This window comes from Phaseolus vulgaris, chromosome 1, assembly GCF_051622355.1.
Source record: "Phaseolus vulgaris cultivar YP4 chromosome 1, ASM5162235v1, whole genome shotgun sequence".
In the NCBI taxonomy this organism is placed as follows: Eukaryota; Viridiplantae; Streptophyta; class Magnoliopsida; order Fabales; family Fabaceae; genus Phaseolus; species Phaseolus vulgaris.
This window is the reverse complement of record NC_143498.1, coordinates 7,236,198-7,258,016: the sequence shown is the minus strand read 5'-3', so window position 1 is coordinate 7,258,016 and position 21,819 is coordinate 7,236,198. Positions and strand designations below refer to the sequence as shown.

General features: G+C 28.9%; 3 protein-coding genes across 5 annotated transcripts; all 3 read right to left on the bottom strand.

The window, feature by feature from the left end:
* Nucleotides 1-10,298: 10,298 nt before the first annotated feature.
* Nucleotides 10,299-12,843, bottom strand: LOC137813347 (HXXXD-type acyl-transferase family protein). The gene is made up of 2 exons (XM_068615528.1): nt 11,396-12,843; nt 10,299-11,264 (listed from the first exon to the last, which is right to left on the bottom strand). The coding sequence occupies exons 1-2, from the start codon at nt 11,816-11,818 to the stop codon at nt 10,356-10,358; spliced, it is 1,332 nt and encodes a 443-aa protein (XP_068471629.1). The 5' UTR covers nt 11,819-12,843; the 3' UTR covers nt 10,299-10,355.
* Nucleotides 12,844-12,973: 130 nt separating this feature from the next.
* Nucleotides 12,974-13,256, bottom strand: LOC137813348 (uncharacterized). The gene has a single exon (XM_068615529.2). The coding sequence runs from the start codon at nt 13,254-13,256 to the stop codon at nt 13,083-13,085; it is 174 nt and encodes a 57-aa protein (XP_068471630.1). The 3' UTR covers nt 12,974-13,082.
* Nucleotides 13,257-15,084: 1,828 nt separating this feature from the next.
* LOC137813349 (uncharacterized) lies at nt 15,085-17,957 on the bottom strand. Of its 3 annotated transcripts, none has more exons than XM_068615530.2 (6): nt 17,660-17,957; nt 17,389-17,461; nt 17,203-17,298; nt 16,895-16,998; nt 16,667-16,803; nt 15,085-15,454 (listed from the first exon to the last, which is right to left on the bottom strand). In XM_068615530.2, exons 2-6 carry the CDS (start codon nt 17,446-17,448, stop codon nt 15,372-15,374), a joined length of 480 nt encoding a protein of 159 aa, XP_068471631.1. In that variant the 5' UTR covers nt 17,449-17,461; nt 17,660-17,957; the 3' UTR covers nt 15,085-15,371. The 3 variants fall into 3 exon arrangements, with proteins under 3 accessions (XP_068471631.1, XP_090155567.1, XP_068471632.1); XM_090299441.1 differs by having other exon boundaries at nt 17,166-17,298; nt 17,660-17,926; XM_068615531.2 differs by having other exon boundaries at nt 17,389-17,476; nt 17,660-17,913.
* Between the last annotated feature and the right edge of the window lie 3,862 nt (nt 17,958-21,819).

Sequence of the window (21,819 nt, the reverse complement as noted above, 5' to 3'; positions counted from 1 at the left end):
TAAAAAAATATTAATCGTTAAAAGTCACTTTGTATCACCATATAAAGTTTCTATCCTAAATCTAAAATTGAAGTTATTTGTTACAAAAGTTATTTATTATAATTTAGCTCAAGTAAATTAGATTAAGTTTTATTTTATATTGGATTCACTATAAGAAAAAGGGTTTTAATAGAGGTTATTTAGCTGATGTTACAATAATTTTAGGAATTGATTTAATTAACGAAAGATCTTTTAACCTTTGTTAAGTTCCCAAGTAACCTTGGATAATAAGTATTTCAACAATATTTGCATATTTATTATGATTGATGGTATAATATAATAAGTAACCTTGGTTTATATAATTCCTAGTCTTTTGTTACGAACTCATACTTCAAAAAATCTGACTTATTTTGTTTTAGTTTCTTTATGTACGTATATTTTATGTTCAATTTTAGTTTTAGTTATAATTGTTAATATTTAATTATCATAATTTTGAAATATTTTAAATTAAAGCCTCTATTTTAAAATGCATCTAATAATTAATTCACTGTGAAAGTGAGAAGTAATACAGTTAATTTTTCCTTGCAATATGTTCTTGCAATCTTTAGCCCTCGTAGCCAATAACACACACGGCTTTGAAGTCCACATCTGATAGATAATGCAATTATTTAGGATAAATAAAGCAGTGATAAACACTAATTCCCAAGTTGGGACAGTAGGGTGATGAAAGAAACAATATTAGAGTAATAAGAGGTTTTTTTACCATCATGGGAACTTTTTTTTTGTTTTTACCAAAATGGGGTCGCTGTCAAAAAAATTACAAATCTGGGACAAGTCATGCCAACTTGGCACGACTTCATTTGTAGAAGTAGTGTCAAGTTGACACGACTTTGCCACGTCAGCATGAAGTCGTGTCAACTTGGCACGACTTCTGCCACGTCAACCTAAAGTCGTGTCAAGTTGGCACGACTTTGTCCACTTCATATTTTTTTTAAAATTTTATTATTTTTAAATATATATATATATATATTATAATTATTTAATTATAATTAAAATTATAAGTTATGTAATATTTGAAATTAATTTGATAAATAATTTTTTTATGAAGGAATAAATACTTAGATAAAGAAATGAGGAAATTAATAATCAAACTTAAAATTGAATTTTATTATCAAACTTGTTTCGGTAGACAATTGTTTCTATTGTGACCTTCGGTTTTGCAATATGAACATTTTTTTTTGTTTATTTAGAATTGAATCATCTATTTCATGGATTAAATTAGATCTCATAAGCTTGGAAATATTGTGGAGACTGTACACTGGGGTGATAAATGTCGTTAGCTGTAAATGACAAAATGAGCAAACAACAATTACATGTGGACAAGACAAACGTATAACTTAAAACTCCCCACAATTCTCTATTTATTTTTCAAATAATTAATTCTCATTTCTATTTATTTCCAAATGCAATAACAATTTTTTCATATTTTTTATTAATCTAATAACCAAATTAATATATTACATTATCGTCGAACATGATCCACACACAATTATTCATTTTTTTATTGCTTAAAACTAACACCTTTAGAAAATTATGTATCAAATTAATTTTAAACATTACATAATTTACTACTCAATATATAAATAAGAAAATTTTACAAGAAAATTGAAAAAAAATATATATGACGTGGACAAAGTCGTGCCAAGTTGGCACGACTTCAGACTAACGTGACAAAGTTGTGTCAACTTGGCACGACTTCTACATATGAAGTCGTGCAAAGCTGACACGACTTGCTCAGATTTGTAATTTTTATGAAAGCGGCCCCGTTTTGGTAAAAACGAAAAAAAAAAGTCCCATAATGGTCAAAACCCCGTAATAAGAAGATCGTGCCTTATTTAGTGTTTTTCCTCCTTGGATATAATAGATATAAGTGTGGATAAAGTGTGATTTCTTACTAAGACTGTCATCGACGACCATTGAGCCAGTTTTAGAGAGCAGATGGTGCATATATATATATATAGGTACAATCGTATATATTTAAATATATATATAGACTAGTATATATTGTATTAAATACGATCCTAGTAATAAACGTTATTTGAAATGGTTCTTTAGTCTTGCATTCAATGCATAAACAATTAATAAATGTTTCACAAGAGATTAAAAATAATTATTTATTTCTTTAAAATGATAAAAAATAAAAAAAAATAAAGAATAAAAGTGTTAAACAAAAGACTAAAAGTATATCATGTATGTTAACAGTGTTGTTAGGTATGGCCTTCAAAAAAACAAGTTTTGTTAGGTAAAAGTATATCAATATAAACAATCCTATAATTTCTTCATTTAATGAAATTATTTTTATAATGAATCTAATAAGTTTTATTGTTTCACAAGTGTATTATATATACCAATTTATTATCCTATATTATCTACCAATTCATTCAATTTTCCTTCAATCCATAGAGTTTCATGTAAAGAAGTCTACAAGATCACTTTCTTTTTTCTATAATTTATTTTTAGTAAAGCTTTGAACAGCAACGTGCAAACAAAGTGTGGAAATTATTATGTGCCATAAAGGAAAAAGTATGAAAATTAATTAAGGTTAATTATTTTAACAAATCATCTTCACACAGGAAATTTTAATTAAGATCAATGATTTTGCAAGTGGGACCCTAGTTCATTGACCCATGCGTACTAAATTATTCTATTCATGCAATCTATAATCATGTATTTCATTTTTTATACACTAATCAATACAATTTTTTAATATATGCAAATGTTCGGTGAATCAAATTTATTCTAGGATAATTTATAATGGTTTCCCATTAAATTGATAGAAGATACCTTTTTATAGTAATGCTTTTGTTTTATAACAATTCTTTCAATTTGCAATGTTTGTTGCAAATATTAGTGTCTTTTTGATAAATTAAAGACTTTGTGTCTTCGACTTTCACCATAGAAATCCTCCTATGTCCTTATTGAATTTATTCGAAAACAAATTTCTCAATACTTTTTAACAAACTAAAATAAATGGTTCATTAATTGTTAAACTGTTAAAAACAATCATTCAAAGAAATTATATATTAAAAAAAATTCTTACACAAGTTTATCCAAAATTTTATAATATCTTAGAGTATTTTTTTATAATAAAATATTTTTCTTTCTTTCTTTGATTGTATTATTTGCCTCTTCTTTTCTCTCTTTTTTTTTCCTTTTTTTTCAATTATTTTTCTATGTCTTTTCTCTACGTTTTTTTCCTCATACTTCATATATTTCAGAGTCTGGTCACACTCTACAGTAGTTGAGGAGTTAGGGATCATTTCTACTTCATTAAATTTTCAAACATAATATGTTTCTATTTACCCTAAATATCCTCTATTATCTTCGTTTCCTTATGATTTTGTCATCAATCTTAATGAGAGCAATTGAGAAAAGTGATCCTATCAACTTGGTTAAACACGTACTAAAATTTGGTGATGTTTGAATATCTTGCTCTATGTCTCTATATTTTGAGAGATTCTCTTGCTTGAACTAAAAATTTTCTTAGAATAAGGAATTTCAGGTATGGAAAGTTATTTATGTTTTGATAGAACCTTATGATAGATGATATGGATGTGAAGGTGTGTGATCACACTATTTTGAGCTTTATGCAAGGTTGTGTGTTTTTTTGAGCATGTTTTAATGTTTGAGTTTGAAATGAGATTTAATGTTAAACATGAATGGAATTTTTTTTGTTATCATTTTTTTTGTTAGGTTAATGAATTTGAGACTTGTATTTGTTAAATTTGTTGTGGGTTATACTTTAAAAATATGTTTATTCTGAGATTGATTTTCTAATATTTTTGCTCAAGCAAACCAATTCTCGCTTAAGCGAAACTAACACTACAACTTAACCTTGCTTTCAGCTATTTTTGCACAAGTAAAAAAAAATTTTGCTCAACAGAAAAGAACACTGAAAATCCACCCTCTTTTCCAAATTTTTGTGTTCATCATACTCTTAATTCTAAGCAAAGATCTCTCATAATTGATGTAGCATGTTCCCTTGATAAAGAAAAAATGATGCACTTTGATGAGAAAAGTGATAATTTTATTGTACGGAGTTTGGTGACATTACAAGCGATTTTTATCATCAATATTTCAGTGTTGAAACATAGAATGAAATGTAGAGGCGCCACATAAATGATAGTAACATGATTAACATGATTGCACATTCTTCTAAATTTGAGAATATTATTCTTCGAGAAGAAGAACAAAATGAGCTAGAAATGTTGGCATGCGCATCATGTCCATTAAAAACTAAGGGTGATCCTTCCAATAAACATGGAAAGATTTTCATTTTGATTCAGTTGTAAATATCTAGAAGTTTTATGGATTCCTTTTCTTTGGTATTCAATGTTGCATATATTACTGCAAGCTTGTATTTGCCCATATCAGAATATAGCAAAATTGTGGATCGTTAAGTTTGGTCACATCAGCATCCTCTTAGGCATTCTCACAAGAACCTTTGTGCATAAACATTTTGGAAGATTGAAGAATGTGGAGCTAACCTAGATCGTCTGGTTTAGATGGAGGAAAAAGACATTGTGGTAGTAATTTGGTATGCACTAGAAAGAAAATCGGTCAAGAAAAACCTAGGATATTTTCCATCACTTCGGTTATCATCAACTTTGAATCCAGATTCCAAAACTATGTTGAAGGTTGAAAACATCGTCAAGTAGGAAGAAATATTATACATATCAAAGAAAAAAAAACTTTTGAATCCTCTGTTGATGGACATGTTTTCCTGTGAGTTACATCATTCACTAGTGTAGGAAGAGCTATCAAATCTAAAAAGTTGACTCCAAAGTTTATAGGACCCTATTAGATTTTCAAAAGAATAGGTCATGTTGCATATGAACTTCTTTTGCCTCCTCCTTTATCTAGTATTCATAATATCTTTTATGTATCACAACTAAGGAAGTATGTACCTGATTCTAGTCATATTCTTGAGTCCGATTTAGTCAAATAAAAGAATATATGTCTTTTGAGGTGAAACCAGTTAGAATTTTATATTCTCAAGTAAAGAAACTCCATGGTAGAAATATCAATATATTTAAAGTGTTGTGAGATCTTATATTTGGTGATTCCACATAGGAAATAGAAGAGAAGATATAAGTACTGTATCCTAATATTTTCTTGCTAACATAATTTTCAAGCACAAAAGTTTTTGTTGTTAGGGATAATTGTAACCCCTTCCCCTTTTCTTTCTCTCTTTTTTATTTTTCTTCTTTCTTTTCTCTTATTCCCTCTTTCTCGTTTCTTTTCTATATTCCTTCTCTATATGTTCTTTCTCCTATGCCCCATATATTTCAGAATTTGATCACACCTTGCAGTAGCTAAGGAGTCATGGATCATTTCTATCCGATTAGATTTTCAATAAGAGTGTTCTTATTTACAGTAAATATTTTTTATTCTCTTCATTTCCTTATGATTTTGTCATCAATCTTAGTGAGGTCAATTGAGAAAAGTGATCCCTTCAAATTGGTTAAGCTTGTACTGAAATTTGATTATGTTTGGATACATTATTTTAGGACTTTAGAGTTTGAGGGATTCTCTTGCTTGAGCTGGAATTTTACTTGGAATAAGGAATTCAAGGTAAGGGAAGTTATTTATGTTTTAATATAACCTTATGATAGATTATCTATATGTGAAGGTGACATAGTCACAACATTTGAAGCTTTAGGCAGGGTTGTGTGTTGTTAAAATGTTTTTAATGTTTGAGTAAGAAATGACATTTGTGTAGTTTGAATGAATGTAATTTGTTATGTGTTATGATTTTGTGTTAGGCTACTATATTTGAAAATTGTATTTTTTAAATTGCTTTTGGATAAAACTTTAAAAATAGGTTTATTTTGTTGCATGAAATTGATTTTTTGATATTTTTGCTCAAGCGAGTCAATTCTCGCTCAAGAAAAAATAGTATTGCAATTCAACCTTGCTTTTAGCCCTGTTTTCATCCGAGGAAAGAAACTTTCGCTCAAATAAAAATAATACTGAAAATCAACCCTTTCTACCAAATTTGTGCTCAGGCTAAAATATTTTCACTAAAGCAAGTTCATTCTTGCTCAAGTTAAGAAAATTAAGAATTTTTTTCTTTCTCTTTCTTTCTTTCTTTTCTTTTCTTCTTGTCTCTTCAATAGATTGAATTGTGTATGACTGTTAATTTTAAATGTGAAATCAATAGTAAGTTGTAAATTTAATTGATTTTGTGTTTTTGTTTAAATGTTGTACGTTATATGAAAATGGTTGTTTGTGACTAATAAGAATTGTATGAATTTGTGGTCACATATCTATATGATATGTGAACTATTGTTTGTTTTGTGTATTAAATATTAACATTTATGTTGTGACGGACATTATCTTGCTTCATTAATGGTCTAAGTCACATTAATTAAGATATTAGGTGGTAGGCAGTTGAGGAAAAAGTTCTTACACACTGCGACTATATGTAAATACACGACTTGGGTTGTAATGATCTTATCATGATCCATTCTCTTAGGTTATATTGTACATCATAGTCTTGTGTATTGAATCAGATGTTAGTCTCTGACAAAATATACTTAATACAAGTTTTTTGAAAGACATAAGTCGATATTTCACTCATTAAATTCCCTTTATTGTATAGATCTATGCGTGATCTATATTATCGTTGTAAATTGGTATTTGAAGAAGATTGAATAATTGTAATCTATTGATTAAAATATCTTATTTTATATACTCTTCTTATGTTGAAAATTTATTTCAATAACTTATTCTTTCATGTGTTGTTTGTCTTGTGAATTAAGACAATTGTACTATGCACATGACTAGATATAGATACAAATACAGGAACAATATTTGATAAAGAATTGAGATTTTTATTTTTTACTTTTCTTTTGTAAATATTATATATTATGTATGTTTAAGTTATGTTTATGTATTATTATAAGTTTGTTACGCCTCAGAAGGGTTAATTTTTGAAGTGTTACAATGAAAATATTTTTTCCTTTATTTTATATTAAAGTGAATATTATAACTTATTTATATCACAATTAATGAACTTCTATGATATAAGCGCATTGGTTAATAGCGAAACTTCATTAAAAAAATTAGAGAAATCAAAATTTTGAAATAGAATTATGAAAAGGTAGAATATAATTATATATATTTACCTTAAAAATTAGAAGAAGAAAAACTTGACTCTTTAACTTGTTAAAAAATGTGCCAATATGTTTGATGAACCTATCCTCAACTGAATTTTAAGATTAACAAAGTGAAGTTTAATTAGAATAGTTACATTTTTCTTATAATCTATATACACCTTGTTAAATATTTATAGAAAAAAAAAACTTTAATAAACTATCTTATAGTTTATGAGAAGTGCAATTTATTTTTCAAAAATATTGATAAAAGTATATTCAAATACACCAATTCTCATTTATTAATTGATGAGACATCACTAATAACATCACTAACACGATTGTTAACTTTGGAGCTGTGAAAGTCGAAGTGTGAAAGAAGGAAGAGACCCACCATAATATTCTTTATTATTAGTGTACAAATAATTTTTATTATTATTTTAGTCATATATTTTATATACATCTTTTCAACTCATGGAAAAGAATATAATGTATCAACAATTATTGATCCCAATTGATTAATATCAAAGTCAAAAAGAGAAAAAGCAAGAATTAATCACTCTCTATTAAAACAAAAGAATAAAAAAATTGTAAAAGCAAATAAAGTGAGTAGCACTAGTGCACTATTACTTAGGTTAGGAATCTTATATTACATAATGTTTATAATGCTTCACAGATCTAACTTGTGAATTGATAAAGGATTAATTCATGTAAAGAAAATAATTATTTGTGGAAAAAAATGCAAAAAAATAATAATAAACACAAAAAATAAAATAAAATAATATTTCAAACTATAAAGAAATATAAAAAAAAGTTATTACTATTTTTTTAATAAAAAGTTGTATGATAGGTATCACTATCAATTATCACATCCCAATTAAATTAGCACGATAGAGTTAAACAGTCATATGTCTTAATACAAAGAAACATATAAAAGAAAAAGGAAATAATAAAAAAAGCATGGGACCAAAGCAAAATTCATGCAAACCAAATAGAAAAAAAAAACATTCTAAAAAATAGTTAAACAAATTTAAAGTTGAAGAGTTGGTTGGTATATGTTAGGGAAAAAATATCTAAACTAATGGTAGCAAGAAGATCATTAAATCAAGAAAAATCTACATGATTTTTAATACTAAAATTATTCAGTATTAAAACTAAATTTATAGTACAAAACTATTACCAATGTGAATGGATTAATTGTGTAACCTTCACATGATTATAATCATGTGTAATTGTATAAATTAATGATCTAATAAATATAATATAATAATGTACAACATAATCAACTATATTTATACATTAATTATACAATAAACTGACTAAACCTTTTTAATATGATTAATTTTTAGTAATAATTATATTTTATAAATAAATAAATAAAATTAGTTAATTTAAATTTTAATATTATTTAAAATAATTTATTTTAATATATTATTATTTTAAATATAAACTTTTTAATATATTATAAATTTATAATATTTTTTATTTTAATTTTAAAATTATTTTAACTTCAATTTAATTTTCAAAAAATTATTTTTCACAATAAATTATTCATAAAAATTATTTAATAAATATATTAGTATACAACCAAATTTATTTTATTGCGTCAATATATTCTTTTTCACTTGTTTTTTCTTTTTTATTCTTCCTTCAATCCCAATAACTTGAGTAGTCTTGATACTCAATGTGTAGTAATTAAATTGACATATTTTCAAGCTACACATTTTGTCTTAGGTTGTATGAGTTTGGCTTGGTCTTTATCTATTGTCTCTTCATGAGATTTATTAAATAATCATTGATAAATTAAATTTGCTATTAGAGTTATTATTTTAAAGATTAAATATATTTTTTATTCATGTACCATAATACAAAATTTATTTTTTTCTTTTAATCTAAATTTTAGATCTTCTTAATACTAATAATAAAAAAATTATTGGAATTTATCATTAATTTTAACATCCTAATATAATCCCATTTCATAAATTTCTTATTATAAATATTCAAGAGGTATAAAATTAGACTAAGGATGAAAAATTTCATGACAAACGAAAAACCTATTTAATTTAACCCTTTAAAAAATTATATATGTAAAAAAAATGTGTATAAATTTACATATTCGACTCTTATATTTTTTATATTCGTTTTACAAATATGGAATTTTACAAATCTCATGAAATTAGTAAGAAATCATTTTTACGGATTTTTATTAAAAATTTTGAAAAATATATTCACAAAATAGACAAAAGTTCTAATAGTGTATGTAAGTAAACCCCGTTTTAGAAATTCTAAAAAAAATGTATATATATATATATATAATTTTTAAAAGTCAAGCAGTTAACTTGATAAGGTAAAATTATTTTATATTTAATGTATATTGGTTATGCATTTAACTTCTGTAAGATGAATTTTTTTTCTACACAATTCATGTAGAAAAGATGAAGTTTTATATTTAGTCAATGTTGTTGGTTTTCTACAGCATCAATGTTATTTCCCCATATATGGTAAGAAGAAGAAAAGACATAATATGAAATAATTTGTAAGAGGAGATGTATGAAAAGAAAATTGGAGAAAATTGGATGGTGAATTTTGAAAATAGATGCAATGACATATGTAGTAGGTGATGATAATGGAGTGGTACCAACCAAGGTATTCACTAGTTACCAAATGTCAAATCACAATCACTAAATTAAAATATTGTAAACCAGTGTTCAATCATTTAACATTAACACTTTTTTAAATAATTATTATTTTACTTTTTTAATGTATTGCTAATTACTTTTTAAAAATATGTTTTTATCTCTACCAAAACTTTTAAATTTAGTTTTGGTCTCTCTGAAATTTTGTTCATTTCCAATCTTATAATTTTAAAATGCATAACTTTTAATTCTCAAATGTTATTTATACTAGTTTATGCTTCCTTTTATTAACTGTTGTTTAAACTATTTTGAGGACCAAAAGTGTTCATTATAATATTAGAGGCTATTTTACCAAAACTTGTAGACTAAAATTGAAATTTGCAAGAAAAACAATTTGATCCTTCTTACAACAAAAAGTATAAATAAATCAGTGATGAAAATATTAATTTTATAAAATCAAATTACTATTATTATTAGTCTTTTGTACTCTAAATAAATAAAAAAATCTAGAAACTAAATAAACAAATAACCTAAAATTCATCATAACTCTCATTATTGACATAAACATAATTAAAGTTGTTGATTAACATTTCATTAGGGTAGTGGGAGAGAATTGTGAGATAAGTTCATCTTCACAAAGTTTAATTGCTTCTTCTTCTCTTATGGTCACCATGGCCACTCTGCTTAAGGGACCCTCCCCAGGTGGGCCAGGGAGTATCAAAACTTGTCCTTCTCCCAAAACTGGCTCTACATAACAAGAAACATGAATGGGTTTGAACCCATCTTGAAACACAGTCAAGTAAGGGTCCACACCCTCCAAGCTAGCACAAACAAGATCATGACCATTCATCATGGTAGGTGGTGAATTCACATCATCATTTTCTAGCCACTCAATCAAATCCATGACACCCTCATAGTCCATTTTAGCCACAACATCACTTATTGCCCTAACAGCTTCTGGAAAATTCAATTTGTGATTGCCCCCTTCTACTTCATGGACCTTATTATACACCATGCAGTTTCCAAAGAACCCAGTATCTAGGCCCAAGACTTTTCTCATGTCCAAGCATATGGACATGTCAACAAGCCCATTTCTGAAGCCCTTGACTTTGCTCAGAGAGATCCAAAACAAGGCTGCTAGGGCTGCGAAGGGTGTTATTGGGCCGTTGAGTTGGGCCGTGGACATGCAGGCCTGGACCATGTGGGCTGAGAAGCCCATGGAAATGGTAGTGTACCTTGATTCCTTCAAAGAAATGGGTTTTTGAATTAAAGATTTGTAGTGGTGAATTAACTCCATGTGGGGATGATGATTGGGGTTTGTGTTTGGTTCTCTTGTAAGAGGTAAAGGGTGGAACAGTGGAGGAGTGAGTATTTTGTTGCCCTTTGAAATATCAGCCCATGCTTTCATGAATGAGATTGCAGAAGTGGAATCTGCCAAGAGATGAGCACAGCTTAGGCCAATTGCTAATCCACCTTCTTCAAATTCAGTCAGCTGAAATTTAAGACCAAAAAGTCAAATTGATCTAATTTTTAACATAAACAATTATATATAAGATGTTAAAATGAAATTTTAAGGTTTAAAAGACCAAAACAGGATTCACTCTTTGAAATTAAAAACCTAACCTGAACATAAAAGGTGGACCAATAATAAGGCTTGTGGAACATCTCCTCCCAATGCACAAGTTGGAGTTCCTTTTCCCTATCAAGATTTGCTAGCCATCCTTCAACACTCCCTTTGGCTTTGGCCTCCACCACTCTCACCCCAGCATCATTGCACTTTATCTTCCAATGCCCTCTCTCATCTCTTGTCAACCTTCCACTCACCATGGGGAAATCAGTCAGCATTTCTGACAAACTCTCTCTCAACTTCTTGCTCATTTCTCCAAGCTCCACTACTTCTCTTGAACTCTGGTAATAACACACCAGCCTAATGTGATTGTTCTCCATGTAGCGATCCAAAGCTGATAAGGGGAAGTACTTTCCTGGTTCCACTGCCTTGGTGCTCACCACAGTTCTTTTGCAGATGTAACTTACTTCTGATGCCATTTTAATAAATATAATGTGTAGTATACTAAGTTTGGTAATATGATAATGATGTTATATACATATATATACACACATATATGGGGTTTTATAAATGTGCTAGTTTTGGGGACAAATCTCATGACATTGAAGGAAATGAAAAGGTGCATGGAATTCAACGATTTCTAAGGGAAGCAAAGTTTTCATTTGTACCAGAAAAACAACCCCACTAACACAAAAGGAAATGATGTTTTCATGATCCATGAATGTTGGCTTAATTTTGGGGTTTACAGTATATGTGTGCAGTTTGTAATATCATGTGCATTCGTGGTTCTCATCGTATCATTAAAACAAAACACTTGTATAGATAATTGCAATAATTCTTGATGACATTCTTGCAACTTTGGTGAACTCTCAAACGCATACACACTACTATGTTGGAAACAGAGCTCCTCAATGAGCAGAAAACCTATTATGTGGAATGGATAAAGGCTAACAGCAATACTTTAATCCATTCATGAGTATAATTGTTAGATATTTTATAAAATTATAAAAGATATTGTTCTCCAATCAAAATTAGAATTTCACAGATCAACAATCTAAACAAAACAGGGAGAATTTGTTTGAAAATCAAAGTCTCCAAAGAAAATCCAAAATATACACTTTATTTATTTTGTTGCAAATTGAATGTCTTGAAAACGAGCTAACAAAGGAAAATATCTTTGTAATTTTAGCATGCACAGCAAAATGATAATTCCTGGATTAGACTAAACTTAAGGAACACGAGAGCCTGTTATTATCTTTTTGAACATCATGGAACACTAACTTGTTCCACAACAGATTATCTGACTGAAACTAACGGGCCCGAGCAGAAGTCAATATATTCAATGTTTGAATGTTTCCAGTCATTTTGTTCAAGCAAACCTTCAGAACAATTCACAACCTGGAATCGAATGCTACCGAACGTTAAAGATACATGTAATCTAAGCTGGCACTTTGATTTGCTTAGAGTAGTGGTTAATGTATAATTGACCTTTAGACATATCATCAATTTATTCGGGTGATGTCATTCAAAATATAGATATTGGTTTTCTGGAATTCCAATTTTTTTAGCTATCGAATAATAATTACACATTCACAGCAGAAACAGGTAAAAACTCAGAAAATATACAGAGACAGTGAAAAGATTGACATGATTCAAAATTAAAACCAGATAAGAGAATCGTTTCACAGAGAAGTATCAGACTGGTCCAGTTACAAGGGAAATGAAGCCACAAAAGGTACCCAATCACTTCATCTTAGCCTCTGTAAAGAGTACATGACGATTAACCCTAGGATCAAATTTTCGAAACTCAAGCTTTTCAGTAAATTGCCTTGGCTTCCTCTTAACATAGAAGAATCCAGTGCCAGCAGCAGAAACTAGTTTTACAAACATCTGAGCCTTCTTCTTCTTGTCACCCATTCTTTACTCTAGAAAAAGCCAAATGGATCAGTGTCACAATTGATAGAAATGTACACCATGATTAACCAGATACTCTTTTGTTCCATTAAAATGAAGTCATGCATGGTAAACTATAAAAACAAGCTCATATAAAAACATTGAATCAGCTAACAGTGCCTTTAAACAGGGAGATCAACATATTATTCATGTATTTGTTATGAGTATAGAAGTAAGAATCAAACCCAGATCATAATTTTTATATCCCAAATATTGACAATGTCCATTCATTTTGACATATTAGTCCAACCAACCAGATTATAATTTTTATATCCCAAATATTGACAATTTCCATACATTTTGACCTACAGTTCAACTAGCCAGATTATTGTAATAGGCAAAAGATCACAAGACAAGATAGACAGAATATAAGTAATGAATCTGAAGAGTTGCAAACGAATGTATATAGTTGTATCATACACAAAAAATGATTGATAAAGTATCTAGAAATGAATGAATTTTATTTCAGACATAGAATTTACTAGTCCAACAGCAGATTGCAATATATGATCAAAACAGAGACTTGAGAAGCCAAGATTTTTTTTTTCAAAGCACTGAGATTTAAATGCATTTCTCTCTATAATTTCTCTAAATATAAATCTTAAATCGATAAGAAAGAAGGGGGTGAAATGTTCAGTTTTGTAAACAGATAAACAAATCCCTATATAGCATTCGCAGAGATTAAAAAAAAAGGTGAATTAAAAAAAAACTACATAACAGAAGTGAACTAGAAAAAAAAAATTGAAGAAGAATGCTTAAGCATGAGATTCTAAGTTCGTGGGAAGATCAAAGTTGTAGAGAGAGAAGATACCTTCGAAGGATGTTACGGTGAGTGAACCAACTGGGTTGTGGGTGTCGGGAATTTAGGGTTTCGAATTTCAAAACAATTGAGTTGAAGCATTTGAACTATATTTATACATTATTATTTAAAAACACAACAAAATCATAATTAATGAATTTTTTTCAATTACGAAAATTCCCCAAAATTAATATATATTTCTGCAGGGAATTGTATCTCAACAAAACAATTTCATTTCTTCAAGTAATAAAAATAAATCAATTATTATTTTTTAATTATAACTCAATACATTTTTATATTAACTATGTTCAGTTTCAATTAATGTAGAATATGACTTTTGAAATAATATTCCAAATATCAACCATGTTTCTTATAAAAAAAATTACAGAAATATCAATAATACTTCATATAGATAAGTTATTGAAATATAAGTAATATTTCATAGAATATACATTTTTATAAAGTCTTTCTCTAGTTCAATCTTCTCAAAGTATTCTTTATCTTTGGTTAGAATCTGTTTTAAATTATAAGAATTAGAGCATGTTCCAGAAATCAAAATTAAAATCCACGAATTTTTTTTAAAATTTTAATTTTAATAGATTTTATAATAAATTTTGTTCCATGAGAATATTTATATTTATAAAAATACGAATGAGAATGTGTTATAATCTCAGTATAAATTATATTTATTTATTTTTGAAATAGAGCATTTTAAAGAGTATTTCGAGATTCAGCAGATTTTCTATTATAATTTTAGTTATTGTAAAAAGTTTAATTAATTTTGGTTTAGTTTAGCATGCATGACTTCATTATAATGGAACAAAAAAGCAACTGTTTAATCATGTACATTTCTTACCATTATGACACTGATTCATTTGGTTTTTTCTAGAGTAAATCATGGGTGACAAAAAGAAGGCTAATCGTCATGTTTTATGTAATTGTGTTCCTTTTCAAAGTTAGTTCATGTCATTCACACTACACAAGAGAAAAAAGTCAATGTTAACCAAGTGGTACATAATAGATATTCTTTGTTTCACTCACTTAACAATTGTGGAGTGAAAGTTATGTAACCATCCTTAAAAGAGCTAATATCCATTGAATAGAAAAAGATAAAAATAATTATTAATTGTTTTTAGCTATTGGTAAATCATAAGCTAAACAAGAAAATTTTGAAAGCAAATCCACAAAATCACTGTAAACAAAACATGTGACAAACTCTTCCCATGTCTTGTTCATCGTGGATAGCAACTCACTAAATTGAACAAAGGTACATAATATCCTTAAAGCTCAGGCATTCCCCTTCCTGTTTTAGCATCGTAAGTCTTCTCCAGCACAAGATCCATTGGAGTATCTTTAGGACCAACTGCCAAAAATAAATAACAAAATGACATTTTGGGTTTAAGAAAAATGTGTTAAAATGTATCTTTGAAATGACTGAAAATTGAATAGGTTTCACACTGAATTCCAATTCCATACATCCGTACAAATTTTGCACATTTACAACAACTGGAGTAAGCAGCTTCTAACAACACGAGGTTAACAACATAGCAATGGAGGATGACCAGGAGAATGAGTTCATGCCACTTACTATACTACCTTGAACCTAGCTTCTGACTCAAATATTACAGAAGACTTAATCCATCAATAAAAATTACTGTCAATAAATTACAGTGCTAGACCATACCAAAGTGGCATTTACATACTCTTCTGCACATAAAGGCATGTCAGTGGGTCAATATGAAGGAGCAGAGATCAACTAACAAAAGGACACACCAAAGAAGCAAGATTTTAAGGAAATGGAAGGCAGTTTATGAATCAAGAATATTTATGACTACCATCCGCCCAACCAACACCCTTTCCTAAAGGCTTTCTTTTATGTTCTAGTGCTTACTGTTGTTAGAAAAAAAAAAGGCTTTCTATTGTCTTCGAGGTTATTTTGTAAAAGCTGTTTTGGCTGTGGTTGTCAATCATATAGGGTACTAGGTGTAAGTTTTCGGTCAGTCTTTTTATATTTATGCTCAGACTTAACATATAAAAACAGATCTGCAGAGAGCTCACTCTCTAAAGCATTTTTCTCTAAGACACTTCTACTCTCAACTACTACTAACATAATTACGGATTTCAACAAAAGAGGGCAAGTTTAAAGAATGTCTCTAAATTGCAAGGAAGCTCTCCTTCAAGGCCAAGTATAATAACAGGCTTATGGATAATCTCATGTGCCAGCATCCTAACAGAATTGTAGCAAAAAATAGTAGAGGTACGTACATCAAGAGAATTGAAAGAGAAACATCAACTATTATCACCAAAGGTTTCTTAGTTTAATAAGTAATATATGTTTGGATTGGACTATTTTGAGAAATTAAGGTATGTTTCCATATAAAAACTGCTATAATATTGTTCTCTCGTTTTGTTATTATTGTCTCTCTCTTTCTCTGGTCCACATAAGCCATTCTATTAGCTTGTTGTACACATTCTGCATAGCCAGTTTCTCACTTTCAGTCAATTCTCTCTTAGTTCTTGCCATGTTTATTAACAACTCAGACAAGAAAAATGTATTGGCCTTTGGGATACTTACGGACAGTAGGTCTTGGGGTAGTTCTTATCTTTAAGATCTCGGGACGAGGGATTATAGACTCAGATGTTCCTATTCCTCTGGATACTCTGACTTTAGTACCATCTTCAAGATATTTAACTCCAACCTTGCAAGGCTTCCTGCAAAAGTAAAACTTTGTTAATTCAATTATATTATCCTAAAACTCAGAAGATGAACTCACATGTTATGCTCTTTAACAAATGTACATACCCTGTGACTGGGTCAAGAACTTGCACGTTGGAGGCATGGATTGGGGCTTCAACTGCAAAGATACCCCCTTCATGACCTTGCCCTTGCTTAATATGCTTCTTCACCTGCAAAGAGAAAGTCAATCGGCATTAGAAAGAGAAATCAGTCAAGCAAATTTACACAATCACGTGTCGAAATCTCAATTAGACAATTAATAAAGATTCCAAAGCAAGAAACATCGGCAATGGAATTGAAAATGCAGACACTTCATCAAAAATTGAACTAGGAATACCCAAATTGTTATGGTGAGTGGTTTGTTCATCCCTCACCAGATTTTTACCCTCAACAATGACACGATTCTGAGAGCGAATGACACGCTTAATAGTCCCAGTCTCACCCTTATCTTTGCCCCTTATTATCATAACCTGTTACAAATGAATAAATGAATGACTCTACAATAATAATTATGATTATTTCAAAATAAAAAGCAACAATATATATATGGCTTGGCTTACATTATCCCCTCTAAGAAATTTCCAGTGCCTAATGAGCTTTTGAGCTGCTTTCCAACCCATTGTACGATTCACTCTAAATCCACAAAAACTGAGTAAAAAATTACAACACAAAGCAATTCGAAAAGAAATCTTTCACATTAACAATGATATCTTCGAATTTCAATTTGTGATAAACTGTTAACAAATAGTGTTTCATACTAACCTTCTCAGTTTTCACACAAATGATTAAAACATAAATATACATAAATATAATTAAATGAAATAAACTGACCTTTAGGGTTTCGCGTTTCGTTTTCGTTTTGGTTTCACTTTGCGTCTTCTGTGGAGTGCGCGGAGGTGGTGGCGATCGGGCGGAGCGGTCGAGCGGTAGTGGCGATTAGGTCGCAGAGTGGTGGCGGTTCGTACGTTCGTGCGGCGATTGCGGCGGTCGAGGGTTGCAGGTCGACGGTGGTGCCGGAGGTGCCGTTCACCGTATAAGGTTAGAGATAGGTGGTGTGGAATTAGGGTTCCATTGTTATGTGGTGTGATTTAGGGAATTAGGGTTCTGTTTTTTTATTGGGCTGCATAAAAGATGGGTTCTAAATTGGATTTTTTTTATTTAATTGAGGTGCAGATTTTATTTTATTTTTAATTGAGAAAACTTGCTGCAAATTTTATTTTATTTTGGTAGAAATTGAATTTGAAGCATTATATTTTTTAAGAAATGTATGGTAGTTTATCAAATTCAAATGAGGTCAATCCAAGTACATCTTCTATATCTTCTATTTTTAATAGAAGTAGGAATGTTTTAGGAAGCATAAATAGATACTAATGCAAATGATAAAAAAATTGAAATGTAATTATTGTTTAAAGAGGGTGAATGGAGAAATATTTATATTCAAGCATCATCTTGTTGAACTATGAAGGACTTGTTGGAACTAGGAAAGACTCTCAACTTTGTGTTCATCAAAATGTTCACTTAGATGCATTTGATCTTGAAAATATAACTTTTGATATCACAGTGGATTGTGATGAAGATGGAGATGATGGAGGAGAGAATATCATTAGAGGATTGGACATAGAAACTTGACATTTGTTCATTTCTAATTATTTAATTTCTATAACTTAAACAATTTAACTCTTGTAATATTTATATGAACTTCTTTATTTGAGGTACTTTAAAGTTATATAATTCTTATTAAGGACTAAATGTAATTATTTATTAAAAAAAAATCATGTGAAGAGTTTATGAGTCGAGTCCACGGAGCTTCCATGAGTTACTCGAACTCCACGAGAGTCTATTATGACTTCACAAGAGTCTACTCAGACTCCACGAGAGTCTACTCAGACTCCACAACAGTCTACTCCACGACAGTCTACTCAGACTGCATGAGAGTCTACTTAAATTTTTGAGTTTGATAACCTTTAATACACCAAAATGTTTAAATTAAATGGTTTTGATAAATGAGAGTCGATAATGATTTTGCGATGAAAAGTACCAGAAGACAGAAAATTGATGAGAGTACCTAGGACTTGTTGCGTGAAATCCTTATACGAGAATAGTGATTTTATCATTCTGAGATTTGGGTTTGATATCAATTGTGGATCAAACAACATCGTCTCTTCTATTTCTTTCTACTTTCAACTTTGTTCAAGTAAATAATCTCCTCAATTTAAATTCGGAAGAAAATGTTCATTTAACTAACAACATGTTAAACTTACTTATAATATTTATAATATAAAAAAATCAAAATTACATCATTCTTTAAGAAAGTTATTTTATAGATTAATTATTTTAATTATTTTTTAATTAGCATGTCATTATACTCTCACATTCTTTTCATATATTTAAGCTAGAATTATTTGTATTGAACATCAATCTCAATAACAAGACAAATGACCTCATATATACAAAATATTATTGTAAAAAAATATCAAAACGACATAGAACTCTCCAGATCGTAGTTAATTATCATATTAAATATTTAAAATTACTATTATAGAACAAATTATGTGAATGATATTAAAAAACCCACTAAACATATAATTCTAAAAATAAAGTTTTAAAATTTTAATTAAAAACCTGAAATATATCATTGATGGTTAGAATATATTAGAAACAAATATTAAAACTTTTCATTATTTTATATATAATTAACATGAATATACAATATTTAAAATTTAATTTTAAATTTGATATTTGATATTTGATATTTTCAATAAAACTATCAAACAACAATAAGAACATTAACAAATAAAATATTCTCTAAAAGCCACAATGTAGACTTTTATAAATTATCAAATAAATATCATATTTATTATGGTAATATTAAATTCTCAAAAATATTTGTCATTCAAATAAAATTTGTGAATAAGAGAATAATCACATAAATTCTTTTTTTTTTTTAGTTTTTGTTTTTGATTGGACTACATATATTTAATTTAATTTAGGCGTTTCCTAAAAAAAATTCAGCAATTTTTAGACATGTTCATTTGTTAAGCAGATTATCACACTCTAAATCCCAAATAAGCCAACTTTCATGGATAATGAAAACATCATTTCTTCATACATTGGTTATTTTTCTGTAACACATGAAAACTTTGTTTCCTTGTAGAAATAGTTGAATCATATATGTTATTTAATAGTCTAATTAAAAAGATTTCAGCGTAAACTGTTTAACAAAATAATCCTATATAATGTCAAAGTGAATAGAATATAGATAAGATTAGATGACCTCAAGTCATCTCAATGGATTCAATAGCAAATCTAGTAAAATTAATATTAAAATTTATTTGTAATTAATAAGAATTAACATTAATAATTATGACGATCCAACAAGAAAATACGAAAGATAATTAAAAAGTGTGAGGATGCAAGTTGACTTCCAAGTTTATTTACCATAAAATTTTTGTTTAGTTTTTTAAGATTATTATCCTTCATTTCTCATACAGATGCAAACTTAATTAAGCAAATATTAATCAAATTTAAAATAATCTTATCAACAAAATAATTGTTACATATGTATTTAGTAACAACACTAGTTCCAAGTGTATAGTTGTGATATGTTTATCTTTTACCTCTTAAACTAAGTGAATAAAAGATTGATTAGAACTAAGCGAACTAACCAAGAAATCTAATTAAAGAAAAAAATCCTGAATTCTAAACGAAAATTACCTTGACACGAACTCAGTTTCAAACATACAAAAAATAAAGCACAATCTGCTACCAGAATATCTATTGAATATAAACTCAAAATTCAATGGAAAATCACAAGTGAATTAAAAAAATAGTTTTTCATGTGGAAGAAAAATACAAAAAATAAATAAAACTTTGCGCTTCCATAAAACGCGATGCAAAAACGTGACAACCTGACCCTCCTGTTCTTCCTCAAAAGTCACTTTTATAATTGTTCTAGCCAGCTGACCTGGGTCGGACCTTGGCGGTGGACTTCAGATTGACTTCTCTTCTTTGGCGTTGCTGCTTTGAGATACTAATGATCCATAGTGAGAAGAGCTCCACCTGTTGGAAGATCAAGTCAGTGAGAGCATATTACTATCAGAATCTGAATATAAAATAATTGTACGAGTGTAGTCTCTCCAGATTTCAACTTATCTCAAGGTCTCAAGCCCTTTTTATAGTCTTCGTCGTCCTCTCTTTCAAAATTTAACAAACACCAAGATATTATGTTATTATACACTTTTATTTTACGGGTACATGCAACATGATCTTTAATCGTTTTTATACACATAGAAAACATATACGCTTAACGAATTCAATTTTTATTCACATATACACTTAACCAATATGGACTCCTCATTGCCAGGGGCGACCTCTGGATACATCATTGGGCTTTATCATTTATCTTAGACCGAGTTAGGTATTTTTCTTAAGTGGGCCTAATCAACCAAGTTACACATTTGAGTACTCGGATCGGAGTCCCGAGCACGTCTGACTAGTACAATAATATTCTTTTCTTTACAAAAATTGAATTCAGAATTTGTCTAAGGATATTGTTTTACAATTATCAAATGTTTTACAATTATCAAATGTTTCATTTATCTGTTATAGATTATCAAGTAGATATCTTCTTTCCTAATCAGTTTTAGTCTCATTCTCACTTCTCATCCAAATATTTTGTATTCAAACTTATTCAGATTTATACCTATATTATAATTAAACTCAACTTTGCTAGAGATATTTAAAGAAGATTACCTCAAAGAATATTTATTATGCTTTTGTTTTTGCGTTAAACACCATATTTTTAATTGAAGGAAATGTGAATCAAGTATAAGTAAAAGAAAGGGGAGAATTCACCAAATTCACCAAAATTGCAAGGAATCCTCACGCTTGCTGTGAATAGTGTCAAAGAAAATTGCTGAGAAGAAGCAGGGACGTTCTCTGCTGTGCAGCCTTTTCAGGGCCAACTTTGTCACTTCACATTTTTATATAGG